General features: G+C 44.6%; 1 protein-coding gene across 2 annotated transcripts; it reads left to right on the top strand.

The window, feature by feature from the left end:
• Positions 1 to 2,284: 2,284 nt before the first annotated feature.
• LOC310635294 (uncharacterized protein) lies at positions 2,285 to 18,095 on the top strand. Of its 2 annotated transcripts, none has more exons than XM_083354084.1 (3): positions 2,285 to 2,394; positions 4,968 to 5,089; positions 14,211 to 18,095. In XM_083354084.1, the coding sequence occupies exons 2-3, from the start codon at positions 5,002 to 5,004 to the stop codon at positions 15,773 to 15,775; spliced, it is 1,653 nt and encodes a 550-aa protein (XP_083210210.1). In that variant the 5' UTR covers positions 2,285 to 2,394; positions 4,968 to 5,001; the 3' UTR covers positions 15,776 to 18,095. The 2 variants fall into 2 exon arrangements, with proteins under 2 accessions (XP_083210210.1, XP_083210209.1); XM_083354083.1 differs by having other exon boundaries at positions 14,208 to 18,095.
• Positions 18,096 to 20,627: the final 2,532 nt, after the last annotated feature.

Genomic DNA, 20,627 nt, shown 5'->3' with positions numbered 1-20,627 from the left:
TTGGCAGGCCTTTGGGTTCAAAGAACACACAACCTTGTGCAGTTCATCTGTGGACATGGAGGTGGTTGGTTCCGCAGTCCCAGTCCAGCAGCGGAGTCTAGCACAATAGGGACGCGGAAAGTCCTTTGTTGTAATAATTGTCACCCTGTCTGTACAGTATGCCTAACAAGCAATTCTGCTGACCTCAGTGTCATTTACTGCCAAGAAAGGATGCAGATTCGCAAAGGCTGAACTGGCTGAACCCGCCGGACCCCAAAGCAACCACATTTTAGCCTGGAAAGCGTTACATGCCGAAACTAGGAGGAATCAGAGGAGGATGCAAGCAATTCAATTGTGAAAATGAAATTCAATGGTAAAAAAGTAAGGTTCTGCATTTAGGCAGGAAAAATCAAATGCACAGGTATAGTATAGGTGGTACCTTGCTCGATAGTAGTAACTGTGAGAGGGATCTCGGAGTCCTAGTGGACAATCACTTAAATATGAGCCAGCAGTGTGCTGCAGCTGCCAAAAAAGCCAACACAGTGCTAGGCTGCATTAACAGAGGGATAGAATCAAGATCATGTGAAGTACTAATACCACTTTACAATGCCTTGGTAAGGCCACACCTGGAATACTGCATCCAGTTTTGGTCACCACGATGTAAAAAAGATGTCGAGACTCTAGAAAGAGTACACAGAAGAGCAACAAAGATGATTGGGGGACTGGAGGCTAAAACATATAGGGAACGGTTGCTGGAATTGGGTATGTGTAGTTTAATGAAGAGAAGGGTGAGGGGTGACATGATAGCAGTGTTCCAATATCTCAGGGGCTGCCACAAAGAAGAGGGAGTCAAGCTATTCTCCAAAGCACCTGAAAGCAGGACAAGAAGCAACGGATGGAAACTAGTCAAGGAGAGAAGCAACCTAGAACTAAGGAGAAACTTCCTGACAGTGAGAACAATTAACCAATGGAACAACCTGCCTCCAGAAGTGGTGAATGCTCCAACACTGGAAGTTTTTAAGAAGAGACTGGACAGCCATTTGTCTGAAATGGTATAGGGTTTCCTGCCTGAGCAGGGGGTTGGACTAGATGAACTCCAAGGTCCCTTCCAACTTCTTCTTCTTCTTCTTCTTCTTCTTCTTCTTCTTCTTCTTCTTCTTCTTCTTCTTCTTCTTCTTCTTCTTCTTCTTCTTCTTCTTCTTCTTCTTCTTCTTCTTCTTCTTCTTCTTCTTCTTCTTCTTCTTCTCTACATGGGGCTGCCCTTGAGGACCACCCGGAAGCTCCAACTGGCACAGAATGCAGCCGCGAGAGTTGTGTTGGGAGTTTCCCGATACTCCCATGTCACACCTCTGCTCCGTGAGCTGCATTGGTTGCCAGTTGTCTTCCGGGTGAGATTCAAGGTACTAGTAATGGTGTTTAAAGCCCTACATGGCAGGGGTCCGGAGTACCTTAGGGAACACCTGCTGCCGGCGTCAACTTCCCTCTGCCCTGTGCGTTCCCACAGAGAGGGACTCCTCAGGGTGCCTCCGGTCAGAGAATGTCAACTGGTGGCCCCCAGGGGGAGATCTTTCTCTGTGGGCGCCCCGGAGCTATGGAACCAGTTACCGGTTGAGCTCCGGACGGCGCCCGATCTTCGCTCCTTTCGCCGCGATCTGAAAACATACCTGTTCGAACAAGCCAGCCTGGCCTGAGGGCGGATTGGTGGGGTTTTTATTATTATTTTATTGGGGTTTTTATTAATGTACTAACTGTTTTTATGGGCATGTATTTAATTACTTTTTAATTTTTGTAACTTTGTGTTTTATTCTTGCCCTGTACACCGCCCTGAGTCCTTCGGGAGAAGGGCGGTATAGAAATATTAATAAATTAAATTAAATTCTTCTTCTTCTTCTTCTTCTTCTTCTTCTTCTTCTTCTTCTTCTTCTTCTTCTTCTTCTTCTTCTTCTTCTTCTTATTATTATTATTATTATTATTATTATTATTATTATTATTATTATTATTATTTATTTGCACGCATCCAGTATTTGATGGATTTGAGGGTTCAAAGGTATCTGGCCGTAATACCCAATCCCACCCAATTCATGCGGGTCCGGGCTTCCGTCCCTTCCAGACCCCCGACGGGGGGGGGGACTCGTCTTTCGGGGGTCTCCGATGTGGGCTGTGCCCGCCAGAGGGCTCCTCTTCCTGTTCAGAAGGGGAAGCTGCTCCTTTCTCGGCCGTGGCCGCCGCTCGGCAGCCCCGCTACAGAAGGCGGAGTTTCCCCCGACTCAGTCGCCGCTGCACATCCGGATTAATCTTAAGCGGTTGCTGCTGTGTCCGCCGCCGATCCTTCCCCCCCCCCCCCGCAATAGAGGGACTCCCCCCTCCCCGCCCCACCTGCATACTTGCTGGAGCCGCACCGCAGGCTGATCTCAGGTGATTAAAGCCAAATCCTGGAGGAGCGGGTGGGGCCAAATGGGCATCCGGGCCTGGAGGATTTTTTATTTTTTATTTTGCAGGGATTGGCCCCGATGCCCCTCGCCTCGCGTTTTGTGTGTGTGTGTGTGTGTGTGTGTGTGTGTGTGGAATGGGAGGGAAGTCATTGATCGAAATAAAACCCAGTGCCTTTTTTTGGGGGGAGGGGTTTGGAAAGAAGAGATCCCCAATTGAGTATCGGTGGTGGGACGCTCTTGGGCTGCAGGGGGCGGCGGGATGGGAGTGAGGGCGGGAGGGGGTGTGTATGACATGGGTCCTCGAGGTGGGGAGTTGTACACTTAGTAGGGAGATATCTTTTTCTCCCCTTACTGCATTGCATTGCCGCTGCGGTCCCCCCCTCCACGTTTAAAGTACCGGATTCAAAGAGCTTTTAGGCGTAGTAGGCCGATCAGATTTGGGGTCCAATTTGCTGCTCCCGGATGGGGTCATCAAATGTTGCAGTGCCCTACACCCCTAATTAATTTTCGGGGCATCGGTCTTCTAGTCGCCTATTGATTAAGGAGCAGGTGGTATATTTAAATGTGTATTCAGGAGCATGGGTTATTTTGTTATTTGTTATTTAGTGTGATTTTTTTTTTAAAAAACCCCAGCATTGGCCAGTTTTTGAACTACAGGAATAGCAATCGGAAGAGGAAAGATAATTGCATTTATTTTCTCTCTCGTTATCTTCCTGCCACTTCTGGGGATGTCCAACTCCTTTTATCAAGATATTGCATCTTGCCACCTGAATCTCCTGGGTGGCTCATCAATTCAAATAAATGGACCTGGAATGATTATTGATGCTGTTGTGTACATTTGATTTGTTGATGAAATGGTACAGTTACACTTACACAGTGAGGTGTGGTCCTTGGAAAAAAACCTTTTGTGTTTAAATAATAAAAGAAGCCTTGCGAGGAGGTTGCATTTCTGTGTGTGTTTATCTGGAGGTTAAGTACAGCTGATCTCTGAAGAGATCTGGGCAAGATCATGCAGAAATGGCTTAAAATTTCCTTCCAGGGCTGAATGAATGAATTTCTTTTTAAATGTACGTTGAGCTCCTTTACAAAACTACATGTTTTCTCACAGTAGCTTATGATACAAAGGCAGATCTGTTCAGTACCAAGAGGATTATAAAAGAACCAGACATAAAATTTCAAAGTCAGAATGCTGGTGTAGATTTTGTCTCTTTCCAACCTGATTCAGAGCACATCAAACTGGGCAAGCCGAGTTACCCATTATTTAGCGTTGGATCAGGACTTGCTGCGGTGCTGGGAATGAACTTAGGTATGAGACAATTGTAAGTTCAGAGCACGGCATTTTCTTAGGAACCTGCTGACTGCAGCTGGACAGGCTGTTTGCTAAAAAGACTCACATAGCCAGCCTCTGCTGCAGGGGGCTGCAGGAATCTGCAAGGACGGAAGGGTAGTTCAAAATAGCCATCAGTTTTACATATATTGTTAGTGGAGCACCTTTTCTTCCTGGAGGGAAGTAAAGATTCTGTTGCTACTGGACACTTAGGTAGATTTAAATGAAAAAAGTATTTTTTAAAGCTGCCTCTGAGATGAAATAAGCCAAGCTGGAAAAGGAAAGCTATGATAAATATATTTTTTTTAAATCTGCAGTTTGGCATTATTTTTTTAGAAATAGTTCCCCCCCCCATCCCCTGTCTTCCTTCTAGGGCTGAGAGGGACTGGCCCAGCTGACATTGTATCTAAGGTAGGACGAACTCATGGTCTCTTCGTTTGTAACTTAATGCCTTAACCACTACACTAAGAAAAACTGCTTGGAGTAGTTGAAAGGATTGAGGAAGCTTCCCCCCTTTTGGAAAAGTCTGGCAGATCCTGCTTTTGCAAACACACACACACACACACACACACACACACACACACACACACACACACACACACACGTCGGTCCATCTGTCTGTCCTTGGAAGGATAACATCCAGAGTCTCTTTCTGGGAGAGGAAACACAGTTATGGAATCAATGTAAACCTATAATGCAAAAGTCCTTAAAGGCCTGTGAAACCTTTTCTGTATTGAAACTGGAAGCCATGGAAACCAAAAGTAGCGGCCTGGTCCCCAGATGCCTACAAGAGTCTGATGCGTGAAAAGCACTTCAGTTGGGCTCTTGCCCTGGGGCCTTGTATGGGAAATTCTGCTTTTGGTGTAAGAGGAAGCTCTCTTTCTCTGTGTATTTATGGTTGTGAGTTTCATTGGCACGGAGAGGCAATTTCTGCTTCTGTAAATCCCTCTGCTGTCACTGTTTTAAGTGGCTACTGCAGTACATTGTTGTTCCCCTTTGTTTTTTTGTTTTAACCAAACAAGCTGGAAGCTTTTGCACCGTCAGACAAAATATGCTTTATGCTTGTGGAATACAGTATTTTGTTAACACTGATCCGATCAGATACAAGAATGAGAGACTGGATCAAAGATGCGAAAAAATACAACTGGGCTGCAAAATACATCGGGAGGGCTCAAAGTAAGGGAAGTCTACTTCAGTGAAATTCACTGCATTTAATTTGTTTTTGACAGGTGCTGGTAAGCCTCTGAGAAGACTATTTGTATCATGGAGCCATGGGTGTATCTAGACCAGCGTCAGAAGGCTCTATATCGAGATGTTATGCAAGAAAGCTATGAGACCCTAATGTCTCTTGGTAAGTATACACCTTCCTTTTTCTTCTATTTTGGAGTCACCGTTTGCTCATTTTTTTTGTATTTGATTTCATAGGTCTAATAAAGACAGTCTCGCTATCTGCCATCAGTAGCATTTAACTGATGAGACGTGAGGAAAGGGCTGAGTCTTTTCACTCTACTTAAGATAAAAAAAGGGGTATGGGTCTCCCTAAGGAAATATTTAAATAATACAATCTCTCTCACCTCTCCCCCACCATCTCCAGATCTCCACTCAATATAAAGTGAACTGGGCAATATTGCATATTTCTCAGTTTAGTCTCATAAGGATGTTACAAGAATAAAAGGGATGAGTAGAAATGGTTTAGAAGGGACGCGGTGGCTCAGTGGGTTAGGACGCTGAGCTTGTCGATCAGATGGTCGGCAGTTTGGCGGGTCGAATCCCGAGTGCCGCGTAGCAGAGTGAGCGCCTGTTACTCGTCCCAGCTTCTGCCAACCTAGCAGTTCGAAAGCACGTAAAAATGCAAGTAGAAAAATAGGGACCACTACGTTGGGAAGGTAACAGTGTTCCGTGCGCCTTTGGCGTCTAGTCATGCCGGCCACATGACCACAGAGACGTCCTCGGACAAGTGCTGGCTCTTCGGCTTTGAAATGGAGATGAGCACCGGCCCCTGGAGTCGGAAACGACTAGCATGCATGTGCGGGGAAACCTTTACCTTACCTTTACCTTTAGAAATTGTTTGAGATTTGGTAGAGGCCCTAACACTTGTGTTGAAGGTTAACATAGCTTTTAACATACAAATTGTTCCTGGCCCCAAGACCCATCTGTGTTTCAGAATGCTTCAGGCTGAATGTTGCTTCATTTGCTTCAAGATTGTGCAGAAGGGAGTGTGACTTCTTATACTGAGAATGTGATGTAAAACAAGTCCCCAACATCTTGGCCATAGCCCGTTTGGGACCAGAATGCGGAAGTGGTGGATGTTTGCGTATACATGAAGCTGCACTTGTGAAAGTGGCACATGTGCGTGCACAAAACCATCCCTTCTCCCACCTCCACTAGTCTGCCGAGCTGGAAAATTTGGAGACTATTGATGTAAGAGATCATCTCCATCTCTTTTGCAGTTGGAAAAGTAGTAGTTGATCCCATAACTATCAAAGTAATACATTCAAGTGCTGTATTGAAGTTCTTAAGCTTTCTTAGACATGAAGGCAAATATACATGTCCCAAGATAATGTTGCAGGACCTAGTCTGTGTCAGTCACTGGGACCAGAGGTTTAGTCTTCCGAGCTTTTGGACTTGTGCTGGAGCCCATCCGCAGGGAACTACCACAATGTGTCTCTCTTAGATATGTTTAAGAAGCACACTGATTTTATTCAACTCAGTGTTCTAAATAGGAATGCTTTGAGTGATGGGAGTTGTGTTCTGCCCATTTAGTGGACTTATGAGTAGGGGGAGAGATAAACCATTTATGTCCTGGATCACCTTTTATGATCTTGGGTATAGTCATTGGTTGGAACATGTACATTCCCAGATCCAAACAATATCAGACTTATTAAGCATCAGCACAGTAAGGTTTAATTGGACAGTTATCAGAGAGCTACATTTTGGAGTGATTTTTGGACAGATTTTTTTTCCAGTCTTGTTTTAGGCTTTGCCCAGTATTTGGGCACTTTTTTTGGATGCATAAAGCATTGTGTACATTATTGCATCTTAGGAGAGACATGCTGAATAGGCTTTACTCCAAGCAGTTCTCAGACTTGTTGAGCCAGAAATCCAAGTCCAAAATGTGTGCATTGCCTCTGCATTATTGATTTGGTTTGTTTGGGGATAGTGTAGGAAGAGTAAACAATTTGTACCTTTCCTGATTCAGATTGGAGCTTGTTAGCTCTTTACATCTAGTAGTCCTTTCATTCCCCCACTTAAATCATCTTCCTTCACTTGTGTTGGTCTTCAGATGTGATCGTGCTGGCTAAGGAATGATGAAATATTTGCTGTGATCCGTGCCGTGGACTTCTGTCGTTATGTCAGGATGCAAGTAGGAAAGGTTAGAATGTCCATCTTGAGGTCACAAGGTCTGTTTTGTCCCTGTAATTTGTATCAGATGTCTATGAATACCAGCATTCTTAGATGCCCTGTTGGAGGACATATCTGATGCCTCCTTGTGCCAAATGAATTTGGCAATAGCAAACAAGTTGTGTGAGGCTGTGGCGTTGGCAACAATAGTGTGTGTCTGTATACTGTATGGAACTCCATATTGACTGCTCTTTGCTCATTTCAATGAGAAGGCGGCAAGAACAGAATAGAAAAGTTGACTGTGAATTAGGGAAAAAGTGGACCACTTCATTGATTCAGAACGTGCTACTTTAACTTTTCTAATGAAGGTGCACAGTTCAGTAAGTTCCCTGAATCTTACTAGCAGGTTCTGGTCCTGCCTCATAATCCTGTCTCTTCAGCATAATCTGCAGTTAGTAAATAAATCAGAAGCAGAATAACAGAGTTGTAAGGAACCTTGTAGGTCATCTAGTCCAACCCTACACCATTTCTGACCGGTTCTTGAAAGCTTCCAGTGATGAAACTCCCACAACTCCCACATCTGAAGGGAAACTGTTCCACTGGTTGATTGTTCTCACTGTCAGAAAGTTTCTCCTTATCTCTAGGCCAGACATGTCAAACTTGTGACGTCACATTACATCATGTGACGTATCGGAGCTTTTTCCCCATTGCTGGCAATGGGGTGGGTGCGATTTCCTTGTGACGTGTCCAGCCTGTGGGCTGGTAGTTTGACACCGCTCCTCTAGGCTGAATCTCTCCTTGATCAACTTCCATCCGTTATTCCTTGTCTTGCCTTCAGGTGCTTTGGAAAATAGGTTGATCCCCTCCTCTCTGTGACAGCTCCTCAAATATTGGAACACTGCAATCATGTCTCCCCTAGTCCTTCTTTTCACTAGACTAGTCATGCCAGTTCCTGTAACTGTTCTTCATATGTTTTAGCCTCCAGTCCCCTAATCATCTTTGTTGTTCTTCTCTGCACTTTTTCTAGAGTCTCAACATCTTTAGTGTGGAGACCAAAACTGGATGCAGTATTCAAGGCTTTATAGAGTGGTGTTAGTATCTCACATGATCTTGATTGAATCCCTCTGTTAATGCAATTTAGGATTGCATTGGCTTTTTTGGCTGCCGCAGCACACTATTAGCTCATATTCAATTGATTCTCCACTAAGACTCCAAGATCCCTCTCACAGTTACTGTTATTAAGCTTGGTTTCACCCAGTTTCATTTTGTTAGATAGGGCCCAGTGTTCAAATCCGTCAAGATCCATCTGGATCTTGAGCCTGTCATCTAGGGTGTTGGCTATTCTGCCAGCTTAGTATCATCTGCAAATTTGATAAGTTCCCCTTCTGTTCCTTCATCTAAGTCATTTATGAAGATGTTGAAGAGTACTGGGCCTAGGACAGAACCTTGTGGTACCCCATTGCTTACTTCCCTCTACGTAGACATAGTACCATTAAGGACTACTTGTTGAGTACAGTTTGTCAGCCAGTTAAAAATCCATCTGATAGTGATGCTGTCTATCCCATTTTTTTTAGCTTTCCAAGAAGTAGGTTGTGGTCTACTTTGTCGAGTGCCTTGCTGAAGTCTAAAAGTGGTCTCCTTGAATAGCTATGTGTAGTTAACCATATATGGTTGTGTTCCTTCATTCCAAATGCAAGATTCTAGCTTCTATAGCTGCAATTGTCAGTTTTTTTACTAGAAAGAAAGGAGGTTGAGGAGCTTAATTGTTTGCAGTTCAGCCCATCCCCTACCTGGTCATTTCCAGAGTTGAGTTGTTCCAAAAGCCAAATGGATCTTGGTTCCCTTCATTCAATTCCATCTAAATCTCATTTTAAAGAGATCAAGACATTTTTCTGGATTGCAATCACACAATCTCACTCAAAGCCCTGGAAACTTCTAATCCTGTTTTGTGCAAGACTCACATCTGCAAATACTGGAACATTTGATTGAAATTTCAGACTGTACAAAAATTTCTTGCAAGATCTACATGAATGCAAATTGGATGCTATAGTTCATATAGGTTTGAACAATTCACCCAAGTAATCAAGTAATAAAGATCCTGGAACACTGGGGAACTACCAGAGGACTGGAAAAGAGCTGATGTAGTTCCTTTCTTCAGAAAAGGAACAAAAATGGATTGAGGAAACTACAGACCTATCAGTCTGACCTCAATACCTGGGAAGATTCTGGGAAAAATAAACAACAAATCAGCGAACACCTAGAGGCAAACAAAGTTATCACCAAAAGCCAACATGGGTTTGTCAAAAACAGATCATGCCACACAAATCTTATTGCATTCTTTGACCAGGTGACAAAATTAGTGGACCAGAGGAATGCTGTGGATATAATTTACTTGAACTTCAGTAAGGCATTTGATAAAGTAGACCACAACCTACTACTTGACAAGATAGAAAAATGTGGGTTAGACAGCATCACCCGCAGATGGATTCGTAGCTGGCTGACTGGCCGTACTCAGCGTGTGGTCCTCAATGGAACTGCATCTACATGGAAGGAAGTGTGTAGTGGGGTGCCCCAGGGCTCTGTTCTGGGCCCAGTACTCTTCATCATCTTCATCAAGGATTTGGATGAGGAGATAGATGGGGCACTCATCAAATTTGCAGACGACACCCAACTGGCAGGAATAGCCAACACTCCTGAAGATAAGCTTAAGATACTGAAAGATCTGGACAGACTTGAACATTGGACGCTATCTAACAAAATGAAATTCAATGGTGAAAAAAGCAAGGTTCTATATTTAGGCAAGAAAAATCAAATGCACAGGTACAGTATAGGTGGTACCTTGCTCAATAGAAGTAACTGTGAGAGGGATCTTGGAGTCCTAGTGGACAGTCACTTAAATATGAGCCAGCAGTGTGTTGCAGCTGCCAAAAAAAAGCCAATACAGTGCTAGGCTGCATTAACAGAGGAATAGAATCAAGATCACATGAAGTGTTAATACCACTTTACAACGCCTTGGTAAGGCCACACTTGGAATACTGCATCCAGTTTTGGTCACCACGATGTAAAAAAGATGTTGAGACTCTAGAAAGAGTACAGAGAAGAGCAACAAAGATGATTAGGGACTGGAGGCTAAAACATATTAAGAATGGTTGCTGGAATAGGGTATGTCTAGTTCAGGGGTCAGCAACCTGAAACAGTGAAAGAGCCACTCGGAACCGTTTCCCTCACAAAAGGAAAAACTGGGAGCCGCAAAAAATGTGTGCACATGCGCATACATGCAGAACAGGGTTTGACTGAAGAGTGGAGCCAAGGCGAGATATGCACCTACCCTGCATATTTGAATTGATTGGTTGAACTTTTTTAGTCCCACTTTTTTTTTTTTGGACTGCACATGGCAGAGGACTGGGAGCCACTGGAGACGGCTGAAAGAGCCGCATGCGGCTCTGGAGCCGCGGGTTGCAGACCTGTGGTCTAGTTTAATGAAGAGAAGGACTAGGGGTGACATGATAGCAGTGTTTCAATATCTCAGGGGTTGCCACAAAGAAGAGGGAGTAAAGCTATTCTCCAAAGCACCTGAAGGCAAGACAAGAAGCAATGGATAGAAACTAACCAAAGAGAGAAGCAACCTAGAACTAAGGAGAATCTCATGACAGTTAGAACAATTAACCAGTGGAACAACCTGCCTCCAGAAGTTGTGAATGCTCCAACACTGGAAGTTTTTAAGAAAAACTTTGTCTGAAATGGTATAGGGTTTCCTGCCTGAGCAAGGGGTTGGACTAGATGTCCTCCAAGGTCCCTTCCAACTTTATCATCACCATCATCATCTTCCTGTCTTTACAGTTTAGATTCCACCTCCTTTATTTGGAAGTAACTTTCAAACAAACAATGTTTGGGCTAGCAACTGTACTTGATGTTTAGCCAAAACGAAGATGGAATTGAAATCCCATACTACTGGTTTCTATATTTGTTCGGTTTATACCCCACCTTTCTACTCAAGCATTCAAAAGGGCTAAGAAATTGCATATTTGTTAGAAATCAAAAATAATTTTAACTCAAACTCTTTCAAACCTAATTTCCTTAGCATTTTGTAAGCAGACCTTACAAAATAGGGTAGAACTGTCTTTTAGAAAGGGGAAAATGTTAACACTGATATGAGGGAATCAAAAACTAGGCCAAAGTATCCTACGTGAAATGAGGATGAAAGCTGGCTTACAGGTTTAGGAACTCGCTTTGAGATCAAAAAACAAAAAACCACTGCGTAAAACTGTTGCTGTGAACTTGGTCTATTTTTTTTTTAAAAGAGCCTACAAAGTAAGATCTGTATATGGCAGATTCATTCATGGTGAAAAGAAACCATGATTTACTCAATTAACATTGAACCCACAAGCTGGGTTCTGACCACTCACTAACCCTAACCCCTCATTCACTCACTTATTAACAGCCCAACATCCTTTGTCTGATTGAGGTGAATTTTTCCCCCTTTTGTTTCCTTAAGGACTCCTCTCCTTCTTATACATCTCCCTGAACGGATCTTTTAGACAAGATTCCTGGCTTTTTTGTACTCTCTGCTTATACACCTGCTTCATTTTTTTTTGTTGTGTCACTTTCAACCTTGTCCCATAGTATGAAAGCGAGTTTCTCATTGTAGTTGAATGCTGGGCTCATTTCTGAAAACTAGCACTGATGTTACCTGGTTGGGATAATGAAACGTTTGCAAGAAAACAAGCAAGTTCAGAGAGCACCAAGGACCCCTCATTTCCGAAAAGTCAGGCTACTTTTCCTTTAGACCAGGAGTGGGCAACTATGGCTTATTTTAAGGCCTGTGGATTTTAACTCCCAGAATTCCGGAGCCAGGATAATATTCTGCTTTAGATGTGCAATGCAAAGGTCTTGATTCCCTCCCCCCCCCACAGACATCAAAAAACAGAGTTTAAATTCTTGGGATCCTCTCAGATGTCCTTTGAAAAAAGCCATAGAAGCTTTGAAAAACTTGTCCAGGTGGGACAGGCTACTCCAAAGCTCTTCCATTCCACCCCTGTATCCTTCCTCCCAGGGACACGGTGGCTCAGTAGGTTAGGACGCTGAGCTTGTCCATCAGAAGGTCGGCAGTTTGGCGGGTCGAATCCCGAGTGCCGCGTAACAGAGTGAGCGCCTGTTACTCGTCCCAGCTTCTGCCAACCTAGCAGTTGGAAAGCACGTGAAAAAGCAAGTAGAAAAATAGGGACCACTCTGGTGGGAAGGTAACAGCGTTCTGTGTGCCTTTGGCGTCTAGTCATGCCGGCCACATGACCACGGAGACGTCCTCGGTCAAGCGCTGGCTCTTCGGCTTTGAAACAGAGATGAGCACCGGCCCCTAGAGTCGGAAACGACTAGCACGCATGTGCGGGGGAACCTTTACCTTTAACTATCCTTCCTCCCTCTCTGAGTTTTGACTCCTCCCATTTCCTCTGTGGGAGATGCTTTTTTTTAAAAAAAAAACCACACACACCAGGTGGGCTCCACCTACTAGATAAATAGCCATTCCCAGGCCTAAAGGCCCTTCAGTCTTTCTCTGGCTGCCTTCCTGCAGGAGAGAGGAGAATAAAGCCTCATTGGATGGCAGAGAGCAGGAGAGCGAGAATAGCTGCCCAGGAAGCAATCTTCCAGCTGCTTACTGATCCTGGTTAGTATCCCTGGTCAGTGAAAGAAAGAAGATGAGAAGTAGGACAGGTGGGAGAGCTGAGGGGTTCCCTTTTTTTGGAGAGGCTACTTCTTGGTTTTCTGTCTGGGCTTTTAACTTTCCTGCATCCTATTAGCTGCTTGCTACTCCAGTTCTGTGTTAGCTACGCTTATGTCCCAAGATGGATGCCCTCATTAGGGCAGACTGAAGTCACTTGCCCTGTGCCCTGCACTTCCATCTTCCTTCCTTGTGTCTTTTACCTGTCTTTCTCCAGGAGCCTCTTTACTTTTTCCGCTTTTATCGTAAATCACCTTTTGGGCTTGCCCCCCCCACCTTTTGTCCTCCATATTAAGCAGGGGTGGACAACTGTGGCCTCTTTTTAAAAACCTGTGGACTTCAACTCCCAGAATTCCTTTGCCAGCCAGCATGAAGCCTACAGGTTGTGACAGGGCCATATTTGCCCACCCCTTAGGTTTAAGCATTCATTCTTGGAGTTTGCCCAACCCTATTTCCTTCTCAGTTTATTTCTCCCAATTCTTTTCCTCCTTGCAAACCCCATGTTGGCCACCTGGTTTCAAGATTTTTTAAAAAAATTCCTTTAGCCTTAGAGTGGACCTTGAATCAACGTGGACCTTGATTCTCTTACTCTGTTTGGTGTATCTGCTGCTTGATGGGAATCGATTGGGGATGGTGGAAATTTTACTTTTACTCAGAGGGTCCAGGAAAAACATTCCAGATGCAGTGAAAAGGGATAAAAGAGTGGGTGAAAGTATAAGTATGAGAGGCAGAATATAATTGTCATTGTAATCTGTAAGCGGTAGCTATTGTAATTAGGGAATAAGCTAGTTGGCCCAGCATAACATTGGAATGGTGCTTATTCTTATAGTAACCGCCTCCACTTTAGCGCCCCCTGGTGCACTAGGCTATAACCGCAGTAATACATTTGCCAGTTCGGGAGAATTCCTAAAGTATATGATAGAAATTGTGGTCTAATTCATCTGAAGAGCATCAGGTTGGGGAAGACTGCCAAGACACTGGCCAAATTTATTTAGTTTGTTTATTTAAAACATTTATATAGCCCCTTTTCCTTTTTGGTTGCTGCTCCTAAAGCACTATTAAATCAGTACATGATCAGCAAAAATGAAAATAAAATTATTTTGCTTTTGTAAATTACAAATGGTTGCTGGGTGGGTGGGTGGGGAAGTAAAAGTCTTCTATAGGCTTATTTTAAATATTGTGACTGGTTAAGTTTTAGATCTGTGAATTCCTTTCATAAGTAGTGAAGTTGCTTATAAAGAAACAGAGCAAATAAGACAAATGTTAAACAACTTTAAAAAATGAAGTGACACTTATGACATTTGCCGGGAATTTGGTTGTTTCAGTGATGAAACGCCAAATTAAAGGAGTTGGAATAAGATGGGCTGGGTGTGATGTTGGCCAGGAGTTTAATTGCTTGCCTTTGTCTTAGCAGCTAATCAATTGCTAAACAACAGTAACCATGAGGAGGAGGAAGAGGAGGACGAAGAAGAACCTGAAGGCATGGAGGAACTGCGGCCTGGTACTTCTCAAAGTGCGCCCAGAAGGGTCAAGCCCTTAGCGAGACGGGAAACTCCGAAGCAGCCAAAGATCATTCCAGTGGTGAAGAAAGACAAAGCAACCCAGCGTGGACACGCCTTGAAAAAAAGCCTCGAGAGGCGCTGCTCGGATTGCACGAGGACCCTTCATTCTGCCGGCAGAGGCCGCCAGCGGAGCGAAGCCAACGCCGCTCGGGAGAAGCCGTTCCAGTGTACCGACTGTGGGAAATGCTTTATATGGAGCTCCCACCTAGAGCGCCATCGGAGGATGCACACGGGAGAGAAGCCCTTCAAATGCCTCAACTGTGGGGAAGCCTATAGCCAGAACTTCCACCTCTTGCAGCACAGCTGCGCCCAGCTGATCGAAAAACCCTTCAAGTGTCCTGAGTGCGGGAAACGCTTTGCCCAGAGCTCAGCCCTGGAGAACCATCAGAAGGGCCACACCGCAGAGAAGCCCCATAAGTGCTTGGACTGTGGGAAATGCTTCATCTGGGCTTCCCATCTGGAGAGGCACCGGCGGGTCCATACGGGGGAGAGGCCTTTCAAGTGCCCTGAATGTGGGGAGTCGTACAGCCAGAGTGCCCATTTGGCCAAGCACCGGCGTAACCACATGGGTGAGCGCCCTTACAACTGCCCTGCCTGCTGGAGAAGCTTTGCTCAGATCTCTGAGCTGGAGGAACACAAGAAGACCCACCTGGGCTGTGAGGACTGTGGCAAGGTCTACCGCAGTCGGCAGACACTGATGCGGCACCAGCGGGGGCACCACCGTGAGCGCACCCATCTCTGCGAAGAATGTGGGAAAGGGTTTGTGTGGGCCTCCCATCTTGAGCGCCACCGTCGGGTGCACACTGGGGAGCGCCCGTTCCCCTGCCCCATCTGTGGGGAGAAATTTGCCCAGAAGGTCCACCTCCTTCATCACAACAAGACTCACTCTCATGCCCGGCCTTATAAATGTGCAGATTGCGACAAATGCTTTGGGGACAGTTCTGCTTTCTTAGCTCATCAGCGCGGTCATGCCATGGAGAAGAACCACAAGTGCCAGTATTGCTCCAAAAGCTTTGCCTGGAGCTCCCACTTGGAAAGGCATCAGCGTATCCACACAGGGGAGAAGCCCTACAAATGCCCCAATTGCCCTGAGCACTTTAGCCAGACTTCCCAGCTCTTCAAGCATCAGCGCAGTCACCTGGGCAAGAGGCCCTACAAGTGCAGTGAGTGTGGGCGCAGCTTCAGCACCACCTTGGAAGTCATCATCCATCAGCGGACTCACTTTGGGACCAAGCCCTTCCGGTGTTCCAGTTGTGGGAAGGGGTTCACCCGCCGAGCCAACCTGCTCAAGCATCAAAGGTGCCACGTTAAGGAGTCCCCTAAGGAACATTTACTTGAAGTGAAGTGTGAAGACAGGGGTTCTCCAGTACGGAACAGTCGAGAATCCCTGCAAGAGAAGGGCATTGGGATGTTCTGAGGTTGTGGAGACTCCAGAACTTGTTCAGCTCTTGCAACAGGATCCAATGCTATGAACATGGTGGGAGAAAGGAATGTTTTGGGAGATGTCTAGGACAATGGGAAGCTCACACAAAAGTCTTGGTGGAGAGGTATGGCTGTCACCAGCACATGAAAAAAAGTTCTGTCAAGAAGACAATAATAACCACGTCCATTGGTGATGAGGATCCTAATTTAGAGTCCACGTGGATGACTTTATTTCACATTTAGTTGATACTGTAGGTATAAATGTGCCCCAAGGTTGGGGAAAAAGCTTTATTTACTGCTCAGTTTATGTTGTAGATTGGTAGCCTTGCCTTGGATAGACCAATTCTCTCCCCTCACAATCCTTTTTTTTATTTTTATTTTTTGAAACTCTGGATAATGAAGCTTTAACAAATGCTGAAGACTGACCTCCAGACCTTAATATGCCTGACTGAGACTTTAGTAAATGCTGTAGAAATCTGCACGGGGCCCTGAAAAATGAGCAGTTTTAAGCCTCTTGAATGTGGAGCAAAAGCTTTATTGACTTACCTTAAAGAACTTAAATATCCAAGGCCTTGTGCTGGCCAATTTTAGTGAATATCATAATTAGATGGTACTGTAGTACCTGAATATCTAGAGACTATCTTAATATTGCATCCTTGATACACTGGGGGAGGGGGGGCTACATGGAGAAAAACCCTCCCTATTTTTTTCTTGGTTCTTGGAATCCTAGCTGTTTAGTTTGGAGAGATGTTACCTGCACTGAGAAATATCTGGATTTTCTTTTCCAGCATTAGCTAGAGAATGGAAACACTTGACTCTCCTGTGGCTATTGGGAGTGTTGGTTTAATGACTCCCAGTCCACCAGGTACACTTGGGGTTTGGTGCTTTAACCTTGAGAGGTCTTGATAAATTGGTCAGAGTGGCTTGTTCTGGATGCAGGGAAGTGGGATCTGCTGTACCAAGGGAATGAAGGGGGGGAAAATCGGTGCAATTGGGTTGGGAAGGCCAAAAGGAGTAATGTAGGGAGGTAATTTGGTAATAGATAGTTCCAGAAGAATCCAGATACGGGAATGAGGGAACACATTTGTGGATAGTCGAGGGATGATGGAAAGAAGTCAGAGTTCAGAAGTGCCAGCCTTTTTTTTTCTCAAGAAAATTAGAAGCTGTTTCAGAGGCATTGATCCTGGGTCAGCTGCGTAACTTTTGTTTCAGAATTACCAGTGACATGAAGAGCCTATTGAGGAGGAGGATGTTGATAAAAGCACGTTGTGCTGTAAAAAGGAAAGGAACAAGGATACTCTAAAGAGATTTTTGGATTGGTACGAGTGTCAGGGGAAAACGAAGCAGAACATGAACTTAATCTCGAGAAGAGCAGGTTAGGATTGTGATGAGAAAGCACAGAAACGCAGTAGGAGGAAGAGCCTCCTGGCGGTTGCAACGTTAACCTCTAGGATTTATCACTGGAACATGATGTCCCCTAGACTTGCGGAAAAGAGAGATGGGAAAAAAGCTTTGGAGAAACCTGAAGAAGCTCGGGTTTTGAGAGAGATTGCTTGGGAAGATAGGCGAGTCGTTTGTTTGCTGCCTGAGGCCGCGGAAAGTGAAACTGTCCATCAGGGAGAATTTTAGGCCTGGGCTATATAGATGGGATGGTCCTTAAGCAAAGCCAACTCTTTTGAGTCCTGAGGGCCAGTGAAGTCTGTAAGGCTATGATGAAAATGGAGGGTTGTCTTCCCAGTTGCTGAGGTTGTGAATTGTTGTTTTATCCAGCTGCTGTACTTTCCCCAAATCCTACCTCAGATTCATGTTCCAGATGACTAGCTGGAAGAATCCATCCATGGCTTGCTTCCCGAAGAGGTGCCCACAGAGGACTGGAAGCCTGGTGTTGGGAAGAGTTCGGAATGACTGAAAACGTCCCGTGATTCTGCACATCTGCAAGACTCTTTGAAACACCAAATCAGAGGGTTAATATAGATGGACAATGTATTAGTAAACGGTCTCTGTAACCCCGTTTTTTTTCTCATCCCACCTGCCTACGCTTCCCGGCCAGTATCATTTGCTTTACTCTCATGTTTCCTTCAGACGTTCATTTGCTTTATTGCTTTTGGGGTAACTGTTCGACACCATATGCCTCTCTTGATTTTGCTCTCATCCTCTTCCCCCACCCCCACCCATTTGTTTTTGTCTAAAGCAAGTGGTTTTTCTTTCCTTTTTCTGTTTTAGGACCCCTTTCCTGTACTGAGATGAAAACGTTTCTAATCTCTGATTTTCTTGGTTGATGGTTAGGAGTAATCAAGTAAAACAATTGTAGCATACGTAAGTCTGGTTTTTCATACCGTGCGCTACGCTCCGGGGTTTACTTCTGTCATTTCAGCAAACTCTGCTGAATGTTTTCAGAGGAAATTTGGGACAGAAATAGTATCGCTTGGCTATGACATCTATATAACACCCATGCAGATCGTTTAGAGCAGGGGTCCCCAATCTCTGGGCCGTGGCCTGTTTGGAACCAGGCCGCACAAGTAGCGGGGCCCTCTCCCCCCCATCCCCACCCCCCAGCCAAGCTGCAAAGGTTGGGGACCGCTGGTTTGGAAGAGAGCTCCAAAGTGCTCACTTGAATTAAACTGGACTTTCTTTCTGGAATTCTGACTTCCAGAAATCCCAGCCAAAATGTTGCCTGAGCCTATTCATGGATCTGTAGTCCCGATATTTATGGAAGGCACCCGGTCCAGACAGCTGGGCTAAAGCATTTATGGCTTTTTAATTGATAAGGAAAACAATTACTGGTAATTGGGAGTATGGAAAGAGATTTGTAAGATTAGGATGGGAAGAAAGTTGCCCTTCCTCAGATGTTTGCCCCCTCCCCCCCCAACAAAACATTTCGTGGCATTCAGCCAATGTGGCCATTACCCAGTGAAACCAATGGATTGTAGATTTAAGACTGGCAAAATCAAGACCAGCTGCCATTCAGTGTGATGGTTACTAGCGTTTGGTGGCTTTAAAATGACCTAGACTACTTCACTGAAGATTGGAAATCGCAAACTATCTCATTTATCTTGCTGAATCTCAAAGTTACTGAGGGAATTGGGCGTGGGCTAGTGTTGTCTTGCCTCTCCTATCAGGGCTTTCCAGAAGCTTCTACGTGTCCATTGTGGGAATGAAGGAATTAGTGTAGTTAGAAGTATGGTCTGATCAGGCAGGGGCCTTGTGCTCAATCATATGGCAGGTTGGGAGTCTCGAGTACATTCCCAACCAAGCTGACTGAAAAAAATACTTGAAGGTGTGTGTGTGTGTGGGGGGGAAGAGTAGGGTTGGGGCGGTCTTAGCAGTGGTGGGGAAGTGAACTGGGTTGGGTCAGTCATTTGGGGCTAGATGGGAGAGGAACCTCAGAAAAAAATCTTTTAGACTTCAAACAATAAGTTTGGTTAGACAATGCCTCACCTAGACTGTGGTTTCTTCTCAAGTTTGCAGGATCACATTGCAAGCACTAAAAAGAACTCTAGAAAGGACAACAAAGTGGAAAATATATCTACTTTACAGGATCCAGACCCTGCTGAACTGATCTGCTAACTCATTCTTTCCCAGGCAGTTTTTAATATTTAGAGGAAATACTAGAAGTTCTAAAAGCTAACCTTCAACCTTAGAACTTCTATTAAAATTAAGCTTGGGGGGCTGACTGGAGCATCGTAACCGAGTCTTAATCTACCCTTCTGTCTACTTCCTCAACCTGGCACTCTCCAGGTGGGTTAGGGCTATTATCCTAGATATTTCCACCAAGTTGAGGAAAACTACCTTACTCGGTGGTGGGATTCAGCCGGTTTGCACCACTTCGGTAGAACCGGTAGCTAATTTTTTGTTGCCCAGGCCCAGAATGGACTTCCGGAAGCGGCATCCACACAGAGAACCGGTTGTTCACCTATTTGAATCCCACCACTGACCTTACCCTATTGATTGGTAAGCTACGAACTGCTGCAGGTCGGACTCTAAAACTCTGGATTGCAGTGTTTACAGACTGTTTATTCACTTTTGGATTGGTTGATATTTTTTCAAAGAGAAAAAATATGATTCCAAGGCAAAGGATGGCCAATTTCTTGAATAGTTTTTCTTTAAAAAAAACCACCAAAATAGCCATGCCCTGTCTTTCCATTTGATAAAGGATGGCTTACAATCTTCCAAGCAAAAGTATAAGAGTGAAGTCTGTGAGAACAATATCAAAAAACAACACACGTCCAAACAGAGGGTCTATTGAAAGCAACTTGAGCTGGGTCCCAAAAATCAAGCTGCTTTCCCCAGCTGTCTAAGCACACGGAAAGAAAGTGATACGTGTTTGGGGCTGTAGGAGCTAATGGCTATCCTTGCTGGTTCCTGTGGAAATGTGATGTGCATCCACATAAAAAGTAACCCTCTTGAAGATTCCGTTCTGACATTTATTTGGGTTGCTATTCTATGGCTCTTCTATGTGTGTATTAAGCGATGCTGCATCTGAGTGACTAAGCCTGTGAAAATGAACAATCCTACAAAAGGTTAAAATAAGGTTACTTTTCAGATCACTAGAATTTAAAATATGACTGCAAGGAAGTACTTTATCTAAAACTTCACGAGCTGACAGGTGGAAAAGTTCCCCAAATTGAGGTTCCAGTTAAAGCAGTGGTAGGCAACCTTGGCTCTTTTATGACTCCTGGACTTCAACTCACTGGCTCAGGAATTCTGGGAGTTGAAGTTCACGAGTCACAAAAGGGCCAAGGTTGCCTACCCCTGAGTTAAGGCATTGTGAAAATACATTCTTGCAATATTTGAAGGAGAATAGTGCTGAAAATATTCTTATAAGCAGGGACGAAAGAGAAAATCTG

This window comes from Vipera ursinii, assembly GCF_947247035.1.
Source record: "Vipera ursinii genome assembly, chromosome: 2".
Classification (NCBI taxonomy): domain Eukaryota; kingdom Metazoa; phylum Chordata; class Lepidosauria; order Squamata; family Viperidae; genus Vipera; species Vipera ursinii.
The sequence above is the reverse complement of the archived record's forward strand: the minus strand, read 5'-3'. Positions and strand labels throughout refer to the sequence as shown.